General features: G+C 47.3%; 1 protein-coding gene across 1 annotated transcript in view; it reads right to left on the bottom strand.

Annotated features, from left to right (window-relative positions):
* Window positions 1-22772, bottom strand: part of Jaml (junction adhesion molecule like) — a 27460-nt gene extending 4688 nt beyond the window's left edge. The window contains exons 1-9 of the mRNA XM_032909807.1: window positions 22679-22772; window positions 21219-21281; window positions 17878-18041; window positions 16436-16661; window positions 11528-11640; window positions 7197-7428; window positions 4029-4179; window positions 1983-2043; window positions 850-933 (exon numbers count right to left, since the gene is read on the bottom strand). Of these exons, the coding sequence (XP_032765698.1) occupies window positions 850-933; window positions 1983-2043; window positions 4029-4179; window positions 7197-7428; window positions 11528-11640; window positions 16436-16661; window positions 17878-18041; window positions 21219-21261 (1074 nt within the window). The 5' untranslated portion in view covers window positions 21262-21281; window positions 22679-22772. The remainder of the gene's footprint in view (window positions 1-849; window positions 934-1982; window positions 2044-4028; window positions 4180-7196; window positions 7429-11527; window positions 11641-16435; window positions 16662-17877; window positions 18042-21218; window positions 21282-22678) is intronic.
* Window positions 22773-22975: the final 203 nt, after the last annotated feature.

Here is a 22975-nt window from a genome sequence, read left to right as displayed (position 1 = left end):
AGGTTGACTTCAACTGGGTGTGCAGCTGAGAATGACCCTGAACTCCGGATCCCCCTGCCTCCACCTCCTTAGTGCTGGGATTATAGGTGTGTACTATCACAACCAACTACACCACGCTGAGGCTCAAGCCCAGGGCTTCACACATGGGAGACCAGCACTCTACAGCCTGCTACATCCCTAGCCCCTACTTTTACCCTTTACTCTCCTGCCAGTCTTGTCCAGTGACCTAACATACTTTATTACATCTAGCTTCACCAGAGCTGTGCACAGGGGAAGGCTCCTACCTACTGTCGGTATTCTGTTTAAGCTCCACTCCCACAGCTACCTGGCAACAGCCAGGTATGCTCCACCCCACAGTTGCCTGGCAACAGTCAGCTGTGCCTGACACTATAAAAGGGGCTGCTTGCCCCTCCCCTCCTCCTCTTATTCCCTCTTACCTTCTCTTACCCTCTCTTATCCTCTCTTACCCTCTCTTATCCTCTTGCTCTTTGTTCTTCTCTGTCCTTGCCCCATCCCCCCTCCACGTGCCCATAGCCCATCCCCCCTCCTCTCCTACTCTTCTCTCAATAAACCTCTCCACATGGAACCATGTGTTTGAGTGACTTCTGTATGGGCACAGGCCGAGATCTAAACCCTGACACTTGCTGTGTTCCTGCTCTCTAGTGGTGACTTTAGTCCTAAGCAGGGTTTCTTCTCCCTGTCTCCTCCTGCTTGGGAAAAAAACCCTGTCCTCTACAAACAACCTCTTCAGGTGGCCCAACCACTCCTGCCTCCTGGAGCCTGGCATCTTCCACAACACCTCCTCCCGTTCCAGAAACATGGCCCAGTAGGACCCAGAATAGTTCTCACCATGGTCATGTAGGTGGCCTCTGACTCTCCACTTGGTCCTCTCTCTGCCGTCTCCCATGTAGTAATGGAGGAGTAGACATGTTTCTGGGGTGGGGAGAATACAAAATTTCCTAAGTATTGTCCAGGAAGGAGAGCAGCCACTCCTGCTCACTGGGCTGCAGCTACCAAAGCAAAAAACAAAAACAAAAACAAAACAAAACAAAAAACAACAAAAACAAAATAAAACCAAGAGAGCTACAGAATTATCAATGATGATAATTCAGGCTTCAGACTTCTTGAACTAATTCACCAAGAGAGGACGCCAAATTCCAGAACCAAACATCTTTGCATCTCTAAGTATTGGCCTAGAGTAGGGGGACTGCCCTCGTCCTTGGGAATAACTTGTAGGCTGTGGCCACTTCCTTCTGATTAGTCACAGCAAGTTGATATTAATTATCAACTAGCTGTTATCATCTCTCAGAGAGTTGATATGACAAGGACAGCCCTCCTTGAGCCTCAGGGCTGTGCGGGCTGAGGACTGTGATTCCCCATCCTGTCGCTCTTAGGGGAAAAGAGACACATTCTCAGGCTTTTAAGAATTGAGCCAGGTCGAACAAAAATCGACCAACAGAACACTCAGGAAGCCAACAGATCAAAGAGCAGTGTTTGAAAGTTAACAGGAAGGAGAGGAAAGGGGAGGGGGAAGGAGAGAAAGAGAGGGAAGGGGAGAAAGAAGAGGAGGAAGGGGGAGGATATTGGCGCTCAGGGAAATTAGTCTCTCAGCTCCTAGTTATAAATCTACTTCAAAGCCCTATGGAGGGGGAAGTCCATCTTGATCTCCTCTAAAGGTTCCTGAACACCTGCTCTTAATCAGTAAATCCTCAGCTCATGAAGGCAGCAGAGCTTTCTGGTCCAAAGTTCAGAGCTCTTTCCTACACCTATAGCCCCAGGATCTGTTGCCCACGGCTGATCTGGCCCATTCCTCAGAGGCAGTGGTAAAGGCTTCCTGTGCTGTGTACAGAGCCACAGTCTATGAGCTGAGAGCTGAGACTAATGGGTAAGACACAGTTCCCAAGTGATGGCCTCCACCCTACACATTCCCAGTGTCTCCTGCAAAAGTGTGTGTGTGCATCCAGGGCAGGTTCTTCTCTCACCTCTGCACTGGTCTTCTCTTTGTTTTCCAGGCTCTTCACAGAAGCCAAAGAACTCACTGAACTGTAAGGCATGAAAAGCACACAGTTAATTTCTGAACCTCACAGGGTTTGCTGATTCAAGTGCTCCTAGAAGGAACTCTACAATGAATGGGACTTCTACATCCAGCAGGGCACTTACATCACATAGGACCCCTGCATCTCTTTATGGGGAGATTCTTAGGAGGAACTAAATACACAAGAGCAGCTCTTCTGGTGGGAAATGGGAACCGTTCTGGGGATGGTTTGGCTGAAGTGTGACTTCAACTTTCTGTTTTCACACTAACAACTTCTGTCCCAGAGTGGGAGGTAGAGCATGGCTGGGCACAATGGCGTCTGAAGTCCCAGCTACTCTTGAAGCTAACTTTCCCCTGCCCCACCATCCCACTACCCCACCAGGCTGTGTGCTCTGATCTTCCATGATCAAGCCCTTCATCTTTGATCTCTTGGCCAGTTACCTCATGTGTTTGCCATTAAATGTACCTTTTTTTTTTTTTCTGTTTTGATCTAAGGCAGAATTTTTTTTTTAAAGTATAAGCATAAAAATAAGCCATGATTGTAACGCTGTATATTCTCGCTGTTAAATGAATCAAATGCTATACAGGTTCCCAGTGCTCCCCGGCCGGACAGGATCTCATCTTTGTTCTCCAATAACTCCTCAGAACTGTTCTTCTGAACCTCCGTCAATGACAGTCTAAGTAAACTCTCGGACAAAGCATGCCGGGCCCACTGGCTTCTGACACGCACACTGTATTGCTTCTTTCCTGTAACTGAGATCATACTGCACATTTCCCCTGGCAACCTTCCTGACTGCCATCCCATGCCATTACGTGCCGGCTTGATACTCAGTGTTATATTCAACAGAATACCCATCTATCCCATCGATGCCTTTCTGAAAGCCGCTCTACTCGCAATGTCTCCAGATGACTGTCTTTATGTGGGGATCTCAGGATAGAGGTGTTTCTTGAGAAGGCTGGCTTTACTTAACACCGAGGGCCACCGTATGGACATAAATTATGAGTGGAAACCACACAGTCTGGCTCTGGGTCTTTTGCTCAAGGGCATTAATGTCTAGAGAGATGACCCTTAGAGGGGCTAGGCAGGTTCAAAGCTAAATCAGACAGCTCTGGGAGTAGGGAGTATACCTTAGCAGGCACAATTGCTTTCTTTAGAATGTACACTCCCCTGGAAAAACTCACTCACTCGGGTATCAGTGCTGTGAGGCTAGAGGTGCTGTGACTTGGCAGAAGAAAGTTTGTCTAGAGTGTGCAAGACACGGGGTTCAATCCCCAGCACAGGAGGGGAAAAGCCAGTAATCCTTGGTCTTCGTGGCGTCTTCCCCACTGCTGTGATTTCAACTGGAACATTAACTTAAGCCATCAACATATTCCATTAATATTCTGTAAACTGAAGAGCTGCCAATAATCAGTAAATTTCTAGCATCTGTGCCCTGGCGTTTGGACTTTTCCAAGAGTCTGGGAGAGCTAGTGATGAAATTCAGTTAAATAGCAACACATTTCAAGCCAGGCATGATAGTGCACACCTGCAATTCCAGCAAGTGAGAGAGTGAGGTAGGAGGATCATAAGTTCGAAGCCAGCCTGGGGTACATAGGGATTTCCTGTCTCATTCTCCTCCCCAATTAACAACTCCTACGCAGTCCCTAAATACGGCCGCACCTTGTGCACGAGGTCGATATGTGAATTGTGTCCCACTTAAGCCTACATTTATGAGGGAGTTGATAAACCCTGTATAACAGCAAGGAGAATGAGCGTAGTGACAGCGCCCAAGCCTTTCTGAAGGGTGGTACAAAGGGCACAGAGCCACCTACAACGGCATCATTGTATATAACCACCAATGTAACAAACATCACAGGGCGCCGGCATCCTCTTCCACTTTGGATTAGGTAAGATCAGGCTCAGGTAGGATGATCTGGCTACTCTTCCATTTTCTTTACAGGCAGTGCACACACTCAGCCTCCTAACTGAAGGGGACGGGGGATGGGCATGTACCTCTTATTCCACTTGGTTTTCTTCACAATTAATATAAAAACTGGAAGCAGCAAGAGGGTGGCACAGACGATCCCCACAATGATCACCAGCTGGTTCCCATCCAGGATCCCCTGCTGTTTCCCAGCAGTTTCAGTAGTTGTTGAGATTGACCCTTGTGAAAGGGAGAGAGCATTAGGAGGGTCTCAGGGTTCTAGAAAGGAGCAGAGAGCCCCACTGCCTTATGGTAAACAGCAGCAGCCAGGTCAGGAAGCAGAGGGAGAGCACCAGGCTGCATCCTGTATTAGGATACTGGGATACCATCCCCATTTGACTGAGAACCAGCCTAACCCCTTCGCTTAGCCCTAATGTGCGGGTTAAAGTTGACAGGAGAAATGGCTGCCTTCACCTATGCTAAAGCACGCTTTACATCACTAACTCTATGTTAGAATTTGGTTTACCAAACGACTAGAAAAAACAAGCATTTCCAAGACCACTGATATTTTCACGGGCAAATAACTGTTTCAGAAAGAGCATATGCTATAATACCCAGCTGTACAGTCACGACGCTAAAAAACGGCTTCAGAGTATTCTACCAGTATAGCCCCTTCACTCAGCTCATCTGTTTGTTCTAAAGACATATATCAGCATTTCTTTGGCCCCAGGGGACCCCTAGGCATAGAAGATGCCTACAAAGACAATCAGCGCCCACTTCCTGTCTTCGAGGAGGGAGACAAACACGAAACCAGAAATCCACAAGCTTCACCATGCATGACAACAGGCGTCTATATGGGAAACAGAGGTGCATAGAGGAAGGGGTGCTTGGTTCTGTGCAGAGAGCAGGAAGAGACATTTGCCAGCAAGCGTTAAATTTGAATGTGAATTTAAAAAGGAACATTCAGTTTGTTGGGCTGTTGATAACATGGAGAAAGGAGAGAGAGCATCATGCACAGGGCTTGATGGCCCCGACAGAGTGTTTTGAGGGAGTGGAAGCAGGCTCAACAGGCTCTATTCAAAGGCTGAAGCTGAAAATGCGGTAGGAACTGGAGAAGCAATGGGGTCCAAGTGGGGAAGGAGTTTCATCACCTCAGCATACAGTGTGTCTTTTTTTTTCCCTACAGGTCACAGAGAAGTCTATTGGAGTGGTGGAATGGAATGTTCTGCCTTGTGACGTAGATAGATGGCCCTGGCTAAGAATGACAGCAGGGACTGATTTAAGGCTAGTCTAATAGAGGAGAAGACGGCCAAGACTAAGGTTGCTGAAGGCCTGGAAGGAAGGGGGCCTCGAAATCAGCAACGGAAATGACAGGACGTACTCATCTGTTAGATTTGGAAAGGAACAGATCAAGGGCCACTCCATGGCATCCACTGCATAACCACACCCATGATGGTGGCATTAACCAATGCTGAGGACAGGGGATGAGGGAGAGGCATGCATATCTGAAGGATCTGTGGAAACTAGTAGAGATGAAATGTATACATGCTTACAACCCCTACCACCCCAAACCCAGCCCTTATCTCCCTCTTCCCTATGCCCTCATCCTTGGATTGAAGATACTCATGGGGAAGGACTGTCATCTGCCCCAGGATGATGTATGGAGACAAGATGGGGTGTAGACGCATCTATGCGTGGGGCCGCCTCAGAAGGAGGTGAGCCACAATGCCCCACCTTGGTGTGTTTTCTCTGTGGAGTGAAAGGCTGGCCTGTGAGAACAGAACACATATACGAACAAAGAAATTAGCCACAATCTAGAGGTAATCTTTAGCGTACAGGAGGCTTTGTATCTGTTATAAATAATTGGCATTTTTTAATATGGCATTTTTCTATAAGGAGCTCAGGCATCCACAGATTTTGGCATTTGCAATGGAGGAGAAAGTCCCAGAACCAATTTTCTTCAGATATCAGGAGACCCATATGGCTGTTTATAAACATTTGGACCCGTCTAATCGTTTCCAGTGCAGAACGTAGGTTAAACACAGTGTCTAATATCACTGAGGTGAGGAAGGCGGAGGACAGATGATCTGCATGCCACTGCTGACCTAACCTAGAGTGGGCTGGGCAATCTGAGTGAAGACAGAACTGGAGGGTGAGAGCTGATGTGGGGCACTGGCAGAAGAAGGAACTGAGTTGGGCAAGACTGAATGAGAAAGGGAGAAAGTGCAGGGTCAAAGAGCCAAGCCTGGAGGATCCCAGATGACGGTGATGGGGTGGATGTTGCCTAAGCACAGGGATGAGCGGCACCCGGGGCAGGAAGGAACTCATCTGCCTCGGGACGGTGTGCAGAGACAAGAATGGGGTATAGAGATGTCTACAGGTGGGGCTGCCTCAGAAGGAGGTGAGCCCCACCTTGGTGCGCTTTCTCTGTGGAGTGGAAAGAAGGCAGATTTGCCAGAACAGAACACACATAGGAGTGAAGAAATAACTTGAAGAAACCCGTCTGTCCTGCTTCCTGCTTCAGGGGCCATTTGTCACTGACAAGAAGGTGTCTCAGGCCTGAGCCCTGAACCACCTCCCTTTCTGTCATCTCCCCCCACACCCTGAGCTGACCACAACCAGCTTCTTCAGGCCCCAGTGAGAGGGAAAGTCTGCAGCCCACATCCTGACTGCTAACACAGTTAAGATTTAACTTTAGCCTCGCACAACCTGCCTCAGTCAGAACAATTACATCTTACTTCTCCTTGGTGTGCACTGTGTGTCAGAGCGTAAGCCCTTCCATCAGAAACCCCTCTGTTTCTCCTGCTGGAATATTCCTATTTTCTCTCTGTCGCTTGCTACCTCTCACAGCTTAGCATTAAGCTGTCTCCCTCCGCGTGGATGCACAACTCCCTCAAAGCCAAGCAAACATGATTTGGGATCTCCACTCCGTGCCAAGCTCCCATGTCCTTACAACAGTGGGCTGCGCTGGCCATGAGTGGGGTTTGGCAAAGACTTGGTGCTCATTATAGGTTAGCTCATTGTATGTTAAGCCTCCTATCCAGGCCTAACAGCAGGCAGAAACAGAGCAAGGAGAGCCCAGGCATCTGGTGAGCCAGGGTGATGGAGACTCACTCTCAGGGTTGTGCAAATCCGAGGCCAGCCCCTGGAAGCAGTGCCTCCCTCCACTGCGCATGCCTGGGGCCTCCCTCTCACTCCAGATACAGCCCTGCTGTCCTGCGTGGCCGCTCAGCCCTCTTCACCGAAGTATTACTTACTTGGAGATTCGTCCTGGATCACATGCAGCACAATGGTTTTCCTGGACTCCAGCTTCCCCAGGTAGATGCTGCAAGTGTAGACTCCTTGGTCAGACTTCTTCACTGTTTGAAGCATGATAGAACCATCGTTGCGGGAGATGTCACCTGTCAGGTCTACACGGTTGCGGAAGCGACCCTGGCCCTGGAAGGTCCCACTATGCATGTTGAAGTCATAGGACAAGACAATCTCCTCCTACAAGGAAGGGTCAAACGCATGAAGCCAGGGGAGGACTGTGGAGGAGTTGACAAGGCTCTGCCACGCAAGGGCAGGACGAGTGTTAGCTAACACAAAGTCATGTTTGTTGAAGTTTGGCCCTGGTTCTTTCTCCCAGCCCCATGCTCCCAGAAATAAGGCTCAGACTCAAAATATATTTACAAATACCTTGGCCATATAGCTAGGCTTTTCTCTGACTGGATATAACTTAAAATATCCCATTTATTCTAGCCTACATTCTGCTACGTGGCTGGTTACCTGTGCTCAGGTACCTTGCGTCCATCTTATCACATCTTCCCGGCTACTCTCCCACCTGGCTCTATCCCAGAATCCTTCCTTTCTCTAGATGTCCAACTTCCCATTTCCTGTGTAAGCCATAGGCCATAGACCTTTTAATCGACAGGTGACCATACAATACAAAAGATATTCTTGCTACACATGTTCATACATATAACACGACGTGTGTACTGGTGAGCACAACACCAAACCATGAACATGTGTTTCATCAGAAGAGGAGGGTTTTAAAGAGGTCAGGGGCTCCAGCCTGTAATCCTGGCTACTAGGGAGGCTGAGGCAAGAGGATAGCAAATTCACATGAGTAATTTAACCAGACTCTCTCTCAGAATTAGGAGTGAAAAGAGGGCTAGGGTTCTGATTCTGAAACAGAGTGCTTGCCAGCTATATGTGAATCCTGAGTTCAAACCCCTACACCAAAGCTAAATACAGGAGAGTGACAGAGGAAGAGAAAGAGACAGATAGAGTCAGAGACCGGGAGACAGAGAGAATGAGAACATAGAGTAAAATTAATTTACTCTTTACTCTTCCAAAGAGGAAAAAGACAAAAGTATACTTCATTGTGTAGAGCTTGCAGTTGGATTTTTAGCAGGCAGATAAAGCATGTCTAGAATTGACTCTTGCCCCCCAAACCAGTTCCTTCCAGTCCATCCCAGTTTGGCAAGTGGCAATGTCTTCTTCCAGGTACTCAGGATAAAGGTCTTAGAGTTATCTTTAACTCCTCTTTCTTGAGCAACTTGCCTCTAACTCCCCAGATAATCCTGTGCCCCCTACCCTCAAAATACATCCCCAACCCCCGCCGCCCTGTCTCAGCTCCCTACTGCTGCCCTACCGGGCCCACTATACCTCCTCTGTACCAGGAGCAACTCTCCAGCAAAGCTCCCTCTCCTGTTTCCCAGTTCACCCTTCCCCACACACAAGCCTAAGATTCAGCTGCTCCTCTGCTCTAAACCTTTCCCGGCCCCTCATTCTCCAAGAGGCCCTTCCCTGGTTCCTGTTCCTCTCTCACATCTCTCTTCAATTCCATTACTAGATTTAGTTACACAGATGCCCAGCTCCTTCCTGAAAGGTGGTCTCCATGAGTACTGTTCTCGCTACTCCTGTAACTAGAAGCCTCCGGTTCCCCTTCCTCACCTTCCTCAGATCACTGTGTAAATGTCACTTCATGAGGCTTCCCTGTCTACGTAGACCAAGAGCTTAGTGGTTCTTCGGAGCTCTTCATTATTATTGCTTTAGACACCCACCTCATCATTGCTTCCCTGTGAGCAATCCTCCACCTCTACTGTAACTGTCCCATCAAAACAGGGTCTTTACATAAATGGGCGTTGAGGTGTTTTACAAAGGCATGTGGATATTTAGCGATGGTGGCTGTGGTAGAGATAGTGGTAAGGATTGAAACCAGGGCCTCAAGCATACAAGGCAAATGCCCTTTCTACCAGTGAGCTACCTCTCTCACACTAGGTTTTTGTTGTTGTTGTTTTTTTTGGGGGGGGTTGTTTTTATTCATAAAGAAAGAAAAAAAGGAAAGAAAAGCCTTTGAGTAAAGGTAATGAGTTGTAGAAAAAAAACTACAAATGGAGAGACTCGACCCCAACTCCTCTTTCTGTAGTGAGTCGTTTGATGGGTGGCATACAAATGCAGGACAATGGGGACTGGAGAGATGGATTCAGTGTAGAGGTCTGGGCAATCCAAGGCTTTCCCTGAGGCCCAGATGTGTGGAGAAGGAACATAGCTCCTTCTATCAAACCAGGAACATGCTTGCCAGAGCCTTCAATGGCCTGGGGCTAAGGCACTGGGGGACCTGTGCTTCAGATCCTCAGAACACAATTCTTCCCACCCTAAGGGGCTACCGTTATTAGACTGGAGGCTGCTGTGTGTTCAAACTGCAATGTTCTTGAGACATTGCCTTTGTTCCCCTTGTGCAACACTGCCTGATTAGCTTCCGGCTGAGTGTACCCCATTGTACGATTGTTTCTGCTGACTCTGTCCCATTTCTCCCCTAAAAATACAGTGTACGGTGCTGGTTTGGTTTGGTTTTTTTTTTTTTTTTTTTTTTTTTTTTTTTTTTTTTTATTTTTCGGTGCTTGTTTGTTTCTTTGGACTTTCAAGACAGGATTTCTCTGTGTAGCTGTGGCTCTCCTGGAACTAGCTCTGTAAGCCAGACTATCCTCAAACTCAGAGATCTACCTGCCCGTGCCACCCAAGTAGTGGGATTAAAGGCCTGTGCCACCACTGCCCAGCTTGGTGCAATGCTTCTTTAAAAACTTGCTTGCGCGAGCTAGCCCCTTGTGCAAGACTTCCTGGTACTGAGCTTTTTTTCTCTTTACCTTCTCAGCTCAAGGCCAACTCCCACTCAGGACCCTGCCAAGAAAGAACTCCTCCCTGCTGATCCAGGTCAGCTCAGCAGTTAACAGTACTTGTTCTCACAGAGGACCCAGGGTCAGTTCCCAGCAGTCACAGTGTGGCTCTTGGCCATTTGTACTCCAGTTCCAGGAAATGTGATAGGCTCTCTCCACCTCCATGGACAACAGGCATGCGTGTATCTCTGTGTGTGTGTGTGTGTGTGTGTGTGTGTGTGTGTGTGTGTGTGAGAGAGAGAGAGAGAGAGAGAGAGAGAGAGAGAAATAAATAAAGATGGAAATGCAGAACAGGCTCTTAGGAGTGAGCTTGGGGCTACCTCCCTATCATTCATTCCCCACCCTCTGCCACCACGCTGCCCTTTCTTATCCCCGAGGATAGCATTCAAGAGTCAGGTACCTGCAAATGACTTTGTTAGTGAGTTTACCTGGAATACGTTTTAATTTATAAACTTTGCACTTTAACTTTTACCATCAGTAGGCCAACTAGGATTTCACTCACGATGCATGCTTATTACATTTCTTTACTGGGGGGCAGTCGCACGGTGTGAATATAAAATGTCAGAGGACAACCTGTAGACCCTGTTCTCTCCTTCTACCGTATGGGACATGGGGACTGAACTCAGGTCATCAAGCTTGGCAGCGAATACTGTTACCTGTTGGGTCATCTCACCAGCCTTCCTTGTATATTTTGAGCCCTAAAGCTATCACCATGTCATGGTTGAGATCTGTTAGTCCAGTGAACTAACTTGCCATTGCTTTACAACTCCCATAAATTATCCCTCCCTCTGGCTGCCAAGGAGCTACCAATCCCAAGCCCTGGAAAGTTCACGAAGGTGGAGAAAATTCTCTCCATCACACAAAATGAGTAGTGGAGCCCCAGGCAAAGCTTACACGACTAGCACACATTAGGCGCGTTAGGATAAGAACGTGAGTGTGCTCTTATGCTTAGCTCATTGCTTTCCTGAGTAGGCCACAACAATCGCCCCGCTTTGACAAGAATGGCACAAAGAGAAGGAGGTAAACGGTATCTCAAATGCATTGGCCACACCATGTACAAAGTGCTTATCATGTCCAACTGCACACTGAATCTTGGAAATGTTACAAGTTAAGCAATTGTCTATCTCTTCTCCCGCCTCCTCCTTCCCCTCTCCCTCCCACGTCTCCTCCTCTCTTCATTTATCTCCTCTTTCCCCTCTCCATCCTCCTCCCATCCTCTTCCTTAGTCCCTTTCCTCACTCCTTCTCTTTCTCTTCATATTTCCCACCAAGAAGTCAAAGTTGCCTAGTGAAACGGAAAGCAAATCTAACAAACTCCAATGCCCAGGCTTGTGTCACCCCACCCCATGGCGCTGAAAGCTGATCCTCCTCTCCCTACTCTGCTTCCAACCAGGGGCTTCTAGTACAGTGAGGCTTCCTTCTCCTTACCTGGGCATGCTTTCCTGAAGAAAACATCCAGTTCACTTTGGTCACCCGTCTCTCTTCTGTACTCTGGAAAAAACATCCCATCTGAATTGGATCACCTACATGGACTCTCAGCTCTGGGAACAGAATGGTAAATTGAGTCAGACTTAGAGTATAAGCAAATAGACTTTCTGGGCAATCAAGTCTGGGGGCTGTGGAGACGATTCAGTGGGTAGGAATGCTTATTCCTCAAGCCAAAGGACCTGAGTTCCAATCCCTAGTCAGGCACGGTTGCTCATTGCCTTGGAACCCAGCATTCAGGAACCCAGACAGATGGACCTGAGAGCTCACTAGCCAGCCATACTAGCAAAAATGGTGGTGCTGCGGTTAAGTGAGAGATCCTCTCTCAAAGCAAAATGGTAGGAAGAGATGGAAGAGGGCGAATACAACTGTGGCTTGTGTATATGCAGCACACACACACACACACACACGCACACACACACGCACACACACACGCACACACACACGCACACGCACACGCACACACACAGACACACACACACACAAATAATAAAGTTCAGCTAAGGATTCTCAACAGCAAAATGTCCCTGTCACCAAACATGTGAATAAAACATCCAAGAGTCTTTTTCTTCTCTCAAAGCAACCTGGTGTCCCAGCATAAGAAAATGGCTCACCCCCTCCCCCTCAGTCACCACGCCTGAGGCTCCTGTTGCTTTTACACTCCAGTAGACTACTTCTGCTTGCCTTTAACTCCTTTCTCTTTCCCCTTTTCCAGAATTCCTCTCATATGTGACGTTCGCAGTAAGCACAGAAAAAGCCCCGTCTTTCTGCTCATGGACATAGAGACCCAGGTTGGCACAGCACAAACAGGAAGCAGCGAGTTCGAAAACTCATTCTCATATTTAACTCGCTTGTTCTTCTAACTGGGGGGGGGCGGGTGTGGGGGGATGAATCATGGACAACTTTCTTCAACCTCTTGTACTCCTTTTACGAGTTATTTTGGGACTGGCTTGAGATTTAGTTCTGGCTTCCACATGGATCATGAGACTCCTCGCAAATTAGGCCAAGGAAGTAGCCAGCTCCCCCTCACCCCGCCTCCCCTCGACTTCTTTCTGTTTCATCAGCCCTCTCCAGAGCCCTACCTCCCCATCTGACCCCAGTCCCCACTTCCACTGGGTTGTGCAAGCAGCTGACCCTGCCATATTCTCTCTGAGTAAGCCATTCTAAGAGGTCCCTGAAAAGAAAGCAAGCAGAATATTGCTAACTTTTCCACACTGCCTTACACAAAGCAACCAGGAGATCAACTAAGAAAGCAAAGGCAGGATGGCACACAAGGAGGCACGAGCCAGAGTCTTAAGTAGACAGAGTTCTTTCCAAAGGACGCTACACCAAGGTCCCGAGAGAACAAATGCAGTGCATAAGCAGACTTCTCATCCAAGTTGCCTCCCTGGGAGAACATGAACTTCCCACCCAGCAAAAGAGCTACACAGTGGGAAGAAAGCAAAAGAAAATAATAGGAACTTAAACTCAGTGGAGGGCCTGCTATAGGAAGTGAAAAGCCACTCCAAAAGGCATGAGTAGAGAAGGAACTCCCTCTCAATTATACGAGCACACTAAGAACTGAACACTTGTGTTTTAAATCAGTAACAACAGCTGAACGTTCTGAGTTTTTCTAACACTGAGCCTGTGCCAGACCCCTTACAGGCTGCATAGCAATTACTCGTTATAACATGCATGCTCAGTCCCCATGACTTGAGCCCATTCAGTGTTCCTTATATGCTAAGGACATGCTCGACCACAGAACTGTATGCCCCAACTGAAGAAGTTACAATGTTTCTAGGTCTCCCAGTATTGCTCTCCACTTTACAGGGAAGAAGAGTGAAGGGGCCCAAAGCTACATGGACCGTGAAAAGGAAAGTCAGAACTCAAACCTGAATTCAAGAGGAAACAAAACACAGGCTTTCTGGTGCACTGTACTCTATCATCCCATCATTCGAGTGGGAGGAGGCCTAGGGCTAGAGCAAAAGGACTGGAACCTGTGGGCGCTTTCGCCTAAAATGTCTAAGAACTATGGACCAGCATTGGAGCAGTAGGAGGATTGTAAACCGGAGGGCACACTTGGCAAGGAAAGATCACAGATGACTATACACATGGGGTTTCCACACAGACAGAGACAGCTTTATAAACAAGTGGACCACCGTTCACCAGGCAGTGAAGCAAAACCATTAGGGCTGAGCTCTAACTGTTCCTGTTTTGACTGAAGGGGGAAGAAATATGGGTTGCCTCAACAGCGATTAAAGGAACACCTGACCACCCCAGCGTGGTCCTAGCTGGTTTCCCTGGCTTCTTCGGCTCTTGATACCGGCCCCTATCAGCCCTATTTATATCCACTAAACTGGAAAGGGCTGCACTTTGTGAAGGGTGTAGGGGTGGCATCGAAGAACAGAGGTAGGGAAGGGATACACAGGAGAATCTTGGGGTAAAGCTAACATCTGGCTTCCTCCCTTTTCCTGGAGGACCACAGCTTTGGAATTAAGCAAAAAGAATGTAGGAAAAATGTTGGGAGGTGCCAGAGGCCATCTCCTATGGTCTATTCTCACAAACTGGACTCCTACCGGGGGCACTAGTTTGAGAATTTCACCCATTACCCTAATGTGTATTGATTGCCCACACTCTGCCAAGTACTGTGCCAAAGGCCTGTCAGAGACAGAGCAAGGAAGACACAGCTCCAGGGCTGTGACTACCACCAGGAGAGAGAAAGGTGAGGCGCTAGTGGGCTTGTTAGGAGTTCCCTAGCTAAGGACCGAAGCCAGCAAGGGACAGTAGAGACCCCAGATTATGACCCTTTACTCTCAGGCAAGCAGCCCTGAGACCATCCACTATTCCTCTACACCATGCTTATTAAAGGTTCATTTTTACTTTTTAAATTATGAGTACGTGTAGTGGAGGTAGTATTTGCATGTGAATGCAGGTGTCCAAAGAGGCCAGAGGGGTTGGATCCCCTTGGAGCTAGAGTTATAGGGAGGGAACCAAACTCCAGTCCTCTGCAAGAACAGTCTGTGCTCTCAACCACTGAACCATCCAGCCCCTGTCCCACACTCTTTTTTTCAAATTGGAAAAAGATTCATTAATTTCCCTTTCTCTTGGTTCCTCTCAGGTCCTCCTCACACCTGTACACACCCCACTTCCTGTTCTCTTTTTCCTCTCTAAAAAAAAAAAAAAAAAAGACAAAGACAGGCAACAAAAAATATAAACACAACCCACAGAAAACAAACCCTACAAAAGCACAAAAATGAAAGTCAAGATGGATAAAACAACAAAAAAATTAAACAAAAGTCTACAAAAATACTATTGAGAGACAGGGGGAGGGAGAGAGAGTGTTGATCTAACAGGCATGGGTTCTGCCCCGAGGAGTGGCTGATATATCCAGTAAGACTCCATTGAAGAAAACTGACTTTTCCTTTGCCCGTGGGTATCAGTTGAAACAGGTTCTTGGTTAGGAGTGGGAGCCCCATGACAACGTTCCCCTCCCTTGAACCTGTACAGGTTCTGTGTATGCCGCCAGTCTATGTGAGTTCATAAATGTGTCAGTTCTGCTGTGTCTGGAAGGTACTGTTTGTTTGGTGTCATGCATCCCATCTGGCTCTTACACATCAATCTTCCCAGGGTTTCCTGAGCCTTGAGAGGAGGGCTTGGATGATGGCACCCCATCAGGGACCCAGTGCTCCAAAGTCTCTCACTCTCTAAACATTTTCCAGCTGAGCCTTTCTGTGTTGGCCCCCACTATCCCGCACTCCTAAAGAAGGAACTGTATTGTTTTCCTTCTGTTTTGTGAGACAGGCTAGTCTCACATTTTCTCTGAGGGAGGCAGGTTTTGAACTCCTGGATTCTTTAATCTCTCAAGTGCTGGGATCACATACATGTTCTACCACACTTGGCTAAGAATAACAGATAGTTTTGTGGGTTTCCAATAGTTTTTCACCTACATATTTTATTTGGAAATGTTTATATGGATACAGCAAACAAAGTTTAGATGCCCTGGGTGTGATTAAGTTGGATGTCATTAGTCTATTAGAAAAGAGATGAGTGGAAATTGCTCGAGTGACAAAAGAGTCCAGAACCTTTCTGGAGCATGCAGCTTCGTGTGCTGCCATCTTTAGTTCAGTCTAAGTGAACTAAGAAGTCTAAGAGTGTCACTGTCTCAGGGTTGGAAAGTTGGCTCAGTGGTTAAGAGCACTTGTTGTCCTTTTAAAGGACTGGGGTTCGATTCCCAGCACCCATGTGGAGGAGAACTACTTCCTCAGGCACCAAGCGTGCATGTAGTGCACAAACAAAGCACTCATTTGAGTAAAATAAATGGAAAAAGAAGAAAGGTGAAAAAGAGGAGGAGGAAGAAAGGGAGGAGAGAGGGAGAAAGAGAGAGAAAGTCACCATCTCTAAGTAAGGAACTGTCTTTACAATTCAAAATTTGGTGCCTTCCGTCTCTTGGGAACTTTCCCTCCAGCCTCTGGTTGACCCTCCCATCTTTAGAGACCAATCCAACAGCTACCAGTGGTTGCCTTTGAGACTTATTCTTGAGATTTCTCTGGAATATAATGCCTCTTTGGGTTACAGTCTTGGCTGAGATTCTTGTTCAAAGAGAAGAAAAAAACTTTCTATTGTTCATCCTACCACAATTCCAGTCACCTCAGTCCAAACTGTCATTTTCAAACTGTCTAAAAAAAAAAACAATACAAGCTTCCCAGGGGCTCTGTGAAGAAAGAGTATGTTCAGACTAATCGTTACCACATACTGAAGGCTCCCCTTAAGGTGAATACTTAGTCTAAAGACTGGCAGTTGGCCAGACCCCATTCCTCTTCCACAAGCAAGCCGTTCCCCTCTGGCCCCTCTTTGAGGTAGGTGTCCTCATACCTTTAGGCTCCTCTGGTAGCACGTGCAGTAACACGAACTTTTTCGACACTGAGCCTTCATTTTTGAGGCGGATTTCACAGGTGTAGATTCCCTCGTCAGCCTTTTGAACATCTTGGAGCAGGAGAGAACCGTCGTTACGTAAGAGGTCCCCCACCAAACGTGAACGGTTCTGGAAGCGCCCCGTGGGCACGCTGAGGCTGGAGTAGTAGTACAGCACGTATTCATTCTGAGAGTAACAGACATTGGAGAAAAACCAAGGAAGGAACAAGACTTAGAAATCTGGATCAGAAAGACCATTATAACAACAGAGTTATCACCATAAAGCTGACCAAGTACTTGGCCAATATTAATATTAATAATGATAATGTAACAGGTACCTGTCTAGCTTGAACAAGGCTCTAATTTTCTATACAGACAAATGAAACGTGGTATCCACATTTTCATTCCTTACAACATAAGGAAAGATGAAACACCTTCTTCAGTCTGGGTAGTGGAACTTTTTATAACCATTTCCTGCCTTGTGACAGAGCAGGTGAAATACCACGCAAATGGATGACCTAATTCCTCAGGTATTGTGGCTGGTGTTACTAGCAGGATGTCTGCCACTCCCCTCAACTCTACCCTCTCCAGCCAGCAATACCAGGAGAGAAGGACCCATCAGTAGGGATGGTTGCAGGCTGAGAGGTAGAGCCCTGGGGCATTCTTAATTCTGCTTCTGCCATAGCTCTGGCTTCTTTTATAATAGCCAACAAAAACGTAACTCTGAGTGGAGGGGCATTGCAGGGGTAGCAGAGAGCTTCTCTGAGCTACAATGGCTTGCAAACATTGGTGGTATTTCATGCCCAGACTCCTTGGGCCATGTCTCACAGGTGGTCTTGACACTCACACATCTCCATGGATCTTGTGACAGAGGCTGGAGATAGTTTCCCAGTCAGAGAGCTCAAGGAAGTACATCCCCTGCCTGGCTACTAATCCCAACGCTGAGAGCTCATGCAAAGAGGCAAAGGATGTCCTCCCAGAATAGAAGAATGCTCCAAGAATCTATCCTGCCACAAGGAAAGATACTTGTGCACTCCCGCATATGCCTAGCTCAGAGCTCTTCTGTCTAGACTACAGGAACTGCTTCTCACGTCCACCTCTATTGCCCTATAGGGCGGGAGACAATGAAAGCAACTGAGAGAGCTCCCATTGGCCCCAAACCAGTTAAGCACTGGCACCATTTTGGCCACCATCTTCTTCACAGCTCAAGTGAGGCTGGATAATCTACCCTACTGATGGCTCCCTTGCAAGTGGCCAAGCCAAAAGGAGGCTCAATGATGGCTCCTTCCAAAGCTCTTGCAATGCTACCTCGGAGACTCAAAAGACCGATTCTCCCACACCCATCCCATCCCGATGCCATCAGCCAGAGGCTTGTCTGTGCAATGAGACTGCCTCTTCCTTACCTCAGCATGCTCCCCTTTCGAGAATACCCAATCTACTTTGTCCACAGGTTTCTCTTCTGTGCTCTGGACAACACATCCCATCAAGGCCGATTCACCCACATGCACTCTCAGCTTAGGGGAGGAAACAGTCAAGTCTGGCAGGCCCTGTGGATAACCTACAGAGACTAAAGGCAAGAAGACGTGTTATTTACAGTAAAACTCAGCGTCTATCTCTAGATACTATCCATTTCCCCTCCATCCATGATCCAGCACACTTAGAGCCCCTCAGTGAAGCCAGCACAGCAAAGGAGAGCTGTTCTGTTTATCTCCATGCTTCAAGTCTGACGGATCCTGCACCCTTCAAACCGCAAGGTGAGCTTGTTGGTCCTGTTGGCCTTACTAATCCTTCCCCTTTTCTAGAATTCCTTCTCCCTTCCATTCATAAGAAAGGAGGTCCTGAAGTCCCCATCCACTGACTCACTTCTTTTAACTCTGCCTACAGGGTTCTTCCGGTTAAGTTAAACAGGAAGTGAGTTCTTGCACGCTCATGAGCTCACTGGTTCCCTATCTGGATGACCCGCTCACCGGTGGCTTTGTTTCCTTCCTCAGTTCCCTTTATTTCATCCCTTCACAAATGCTTCTCTCTACATTTGCTGGCTGAGTCTTTCTACAGTTAAGTGGGCCAGAGCGGAGCATAACTCTCTTTCTCTGAATCTCTCTCACGTTTGTGCTCTCCCAGCCTTGCCATCAGCTCTGGCTTTTAAGAGGCATCCCCCAGGCATGAGTTCCCTCATCCCCATCATCTGCTTGTTGCTCACGGAATTTCAAGAGGTCACTAAGAAAGAAAACCACTGCAAGGTAATTTCTGTCTTCACAAGATGTCCTCTGGCAAAAAAGAACAAAACCTGAGAGACAAATTTAGATGCTGCCCAGTTCGTATTAAAGAGCCAAATGAACACATATGGGAATGAACAGGAAGGGTGCCAGCCTTCTCATCCAAGCTCTCTCTCCTGAGGGAAGAGAGAGAGAGCTTCCTGCCCAACAGCAGGCTCACACAGTAGGGAGGACGGAAGAGAACATGCGAACGCTCAACCCTTTGGATGGTGTTTTTCAAAGAACTTAAATATGAGTTCCAGCAACTATTTGGAATTTTCCTATGAGGAAGGATTAAGTGTGTGTACGTGTGTGTGTGTGTGTGTGTGTGTGTGTGTGTGTGTGTACGTGTGTACATGTGTGTGTATGTGTATGTGTGTGTGTATCTGTCTGTATGTATGTGTGTGTGTGTACGTGTGTGTACGTGTGTGTGTGTGTGTGTGTGTGTCTTCTATGACACCTGGAATTGAGCAAAGACAGCTCTTTTGTTTATTTCGCTGAGTCAAGGCTCACTGTCTAATAAAGGGCCAGCGAGATGGTTACCAAGCCTGATGACCTCAGTTCAATCCCTCAGACCCACAAGGTACAAGAACCACTTCCTGCAAGCTGTTCTCTGACCTCCATACTCTTGCTCCCACATAGATAAGTAAAATAATGAAGAGTTGGGTGGAGTGATGCATGTCTGTGATCCCAACTCTGGAGGCAGAGAAAAGGAGATACTGAGTTCAGAACCAGCCTGGTCTAGGTCGTATCTATCAGACCCCAAAGAAACCCAGGACAGAGAGCTAACTGTTGTGCCTATTTAACATGCCAAAGCTCATGATGTGAGAGCGTGCACACATGTACACACACATACACACACACACACAGAGCACACGCGCACAGCACACACACACAGCGCACATGCACATGCACACACACACAGCACACATGCACATGCACATGCACACACAGCCCACACACACACACAGCCCCCACACACACACAGCCCCCCCCACATACACACACATAGCCCCCACACACACAGCACACACACACACATACACAGCACACACACACACAGCACACACACAGATGTACACACACACACATACACACATGCACACACACGCCTGCTCTCTCTCAGCATGGCAAGCATCTGTCACAAAGTCCTGGCTCCTCTCAGCACTTCTCACACACCCTACCACAAACCCCTCCAGTGTCTGAGCTTCATTCACTTCCCCCAGCCTCTGATTCCTGTACAACCCAGCCATTTTGACCACACAATTTCTTTGACCTCTCTTCTATCTCTCAGCCTCTTTAGTTCCTCTCTTCTCTCTCTCTCTCTCTCTCTCTCTCTCTCTCTCTCTCTCTCTCTCTCTCTCCTCTGTTAGTGGTTCCTGACCCTGCCTCTTGACCTTCTCTCTTCTCTTCCCCTCTCACCTCTCTCTCCTCTCATGGCCTGCTCTAATCTGCTGGCCATGTTCAGTCTGGACTCTTCCTGGCCTCTGGTTGTACTCTCCCTCATGTCTACAATAGACAACTCCTCAGCCACACCTAGGGGCAGCCGCGTCCTCATCGTCATCCACACAGAAAGACCCTGGCTGCAAATTAAATTCATAAAGAAGAGAGCGAAGCACAAAACCAGTTTCTTCTTCCCATTTTCTGTGGAACAAGAAACAAGAAATTGGCTGAGAAGAGAGAGAGCAAAGAAAGAGGCAGAAGTGGGCAGTAAAACTGCCCTGGACACCTGGGCAAGGTCTGGGCAGGAAATTCGTAACCAGGCTACTGAGACAAAGCAGTTTCCCAGGAGGAAGTAAAACTCAGGGGAAGCTGGAAGAACCCAGAAGGCTTGAGCAAGCTTGTTGGAGTGAGGTGCTAGAGGAGGGGGCAAAATTGGGCAAAACAGAGAGTTTTGAAAGAAAACAGGCAAAGAAAACAACTGCAAAATGGGAAACAGTTCCCTGTGTTTAGGAACCACGCAAATAAGAGGCCCTCCATTTCTCTTTAGTAATTTCCCTTCCACAGCTGACACTACCTATGGTTGACAGCACCAGTGTCAAGTGTAGGGATGTCATAACGGAACTCTAGAACACCCAGAAAAGACCCAAAGACATTCTGTGCCCAACAAAAGCAGACAAAGGCAGGAAGACTCGACCATCTGCTTCTAAAACAGTGGTTTCACCAGAACCAAGACGTTCCAGTGCAGGGTTTCCATATCTCACAAATCAAAGAGAATTAAACATACATAAGATAAGATTAACTTTTAACAATGTCTGAGACTAGGGTTAGTAAGTTGACTCAGTGGGTAAGGGCGCTTGCCACCAAGCCTGAAGATATGAGTTCAATTCCAAGGAACCACACGAAAGAAGGAAAGGACCGACTTCTGCCCCGTGTCCCTGACATCCACATGTTCCTCCCAACACAGAATAAATCAATAAATGTCAAAAGTGCAGATATGAGACAAAGGAGAATTCAAATATTTCCCTTAGTCTCTTGCTTCTACTTACCCAGGACCACTGGGATCACAATCAGTGTCAGGAGGCAAAGCATGATGCTTTCAAGTTTTCAATCTTAAAAGTTAAAAGAAAAAAAAATCAGGAAATTATATCCAGAGAATAACTGTTAACTGAACTAACAGTGGGTGCCAGTGCGGGCCAGGTTCTATCTGGGTCGCCGGCTCGGCACTGACCGTGAGAGATGAAGCCCCAGCACAGCTACATATAGGGAGGGTGGGAAAGAGAAAAGCAAGAATATGCATAAACAAGACAACATCAGATGCTGAGAAGGGCTACGGCAAAACAAAACCATGTGATGTTTGCAGAGACACGTGGAGTCTGCTTCAGGTTGGCCAGAGGGGACAGTCAGATGAAAGTTGCTTTTCCAAACAAACAAAAAGGCAAATTAGTCAACCCTAGATATTCCTGGCTACTTCACACATACCAACCACTATGGGATCCGTAGCCTCGACTTTTTACCTGTCCCCCAGCTCAATTGCAAAGACTGTTCGTTCCGTGTGGGAGAAGAAACAGAGAGAATGGAAGTTGGCTGATGATTGATGGGTCGTATTTACTGGGGTGCTAGAGTTTAAACCTAAGGCGTTACACATGCTAAGCCATCAATCCACTAACAGTTCACAAAGGGGAAACTTTTTTTTTTTTTTTTTTTTTTTTTCGGAGCTGGGGACCGAACCCAGGGCCTTGCGCTTCCTAGGCAAGCACTCTACCACTGAGCCAAATCCCCAACCCCCAAAGGGGAAACTTTTAAACCTTAAAGGTATTACTTATCAAATTTAAAATACAAAGCTACCACATGAAAGTCTTTTGTCGACATTTTTAGGGCAGGACAGCGTGGGTAGAACTAAGAATTGTGCTGCACATGTAAAAAGCCATTTCTGATGTCTTTGCTATGTCTGTGCTATTAATTTCATGACATCTACCATTCTTGGAAAATGACTCACTGTTCTATAACAAAGTTCCCCCAAATGTTCTTAGCTAAACTGAAGAACCCTAACACTAAGAAGTTACAACTCAATCCATCTTGGGGGTCAGACCTACTGCCATAACCATCTCGTCTGTGGCTCCCAAACCCTAACCGCTTGGCCACTAGTATTCTACTCAGAACTGCTAAGAAAGGTCCCTTTTTGTATTAATAGTAGTGGTGCCAGCTGGCTCTGCTAGGACGTCGAGCACTGACAATTTCCCTTCTAAAGCGCAGTTGCCTGGGGTTGGTACAATCGATGGCTCTGCAGTTAAGTGCGTGTATGTTCTTGCATAGACTGACTTTGCCTTGCAGCCTCATGTCTCCCAGCTCACAACAGCCTGTAACTCTAATCCAGAGACATCTGACCCCGATGACCTCCGCAGGCACCTGTGCTCACGTGCACATACCCCCACACAAGCCTGTACATGATTCTAAAAATAAAACAAAAAAATACATGTTTTAATTGGTTGTCAAAAAGATGCCTTACCTGTATTCCAGTCAACAAAAATCCACTTGGAAAATGACAAACTGCTCGAGGAGACTCCTTCCCAGGTGGTCCTTGACTCACTCTACCTTAATGTCCTCACCTATAGCACGGGATAACAGTGGTTAAGGACCAGACATGATCATATCATATAGGTAATGGTGCTTGGAAGAAAGAGGAAGAATCACTAGACAAGATCCCGTTTTCTAGAACCCAAGAGCCAAACAGAGATCAGCCGGTGACTTTAGAGCTGTCAGGCTCTGAGCATCTGCCTTTATGGGGACAGCAAACTCTCCGTCA

This window comes from Rattus rattus, chromosome 8, assembly GCF_011064425.1.
Source record: "Rattus rattus isolate New Zealand chromosome 8, Rrattus_CSIRO_v1, whole genome shotgun sequence".
In the NCBI taxonomy this organism is placed as follows: Eukaryota; Metazoa; Chordata; class Mammalia; order Rodentia; family Muridae; genus Rattus; species Rattus rattus.
The sequence above is the reverse complement of the archived record's forward strand: the minus strand, read 5'-3'. Positions and strand labels throughout refer to the sequence as shown.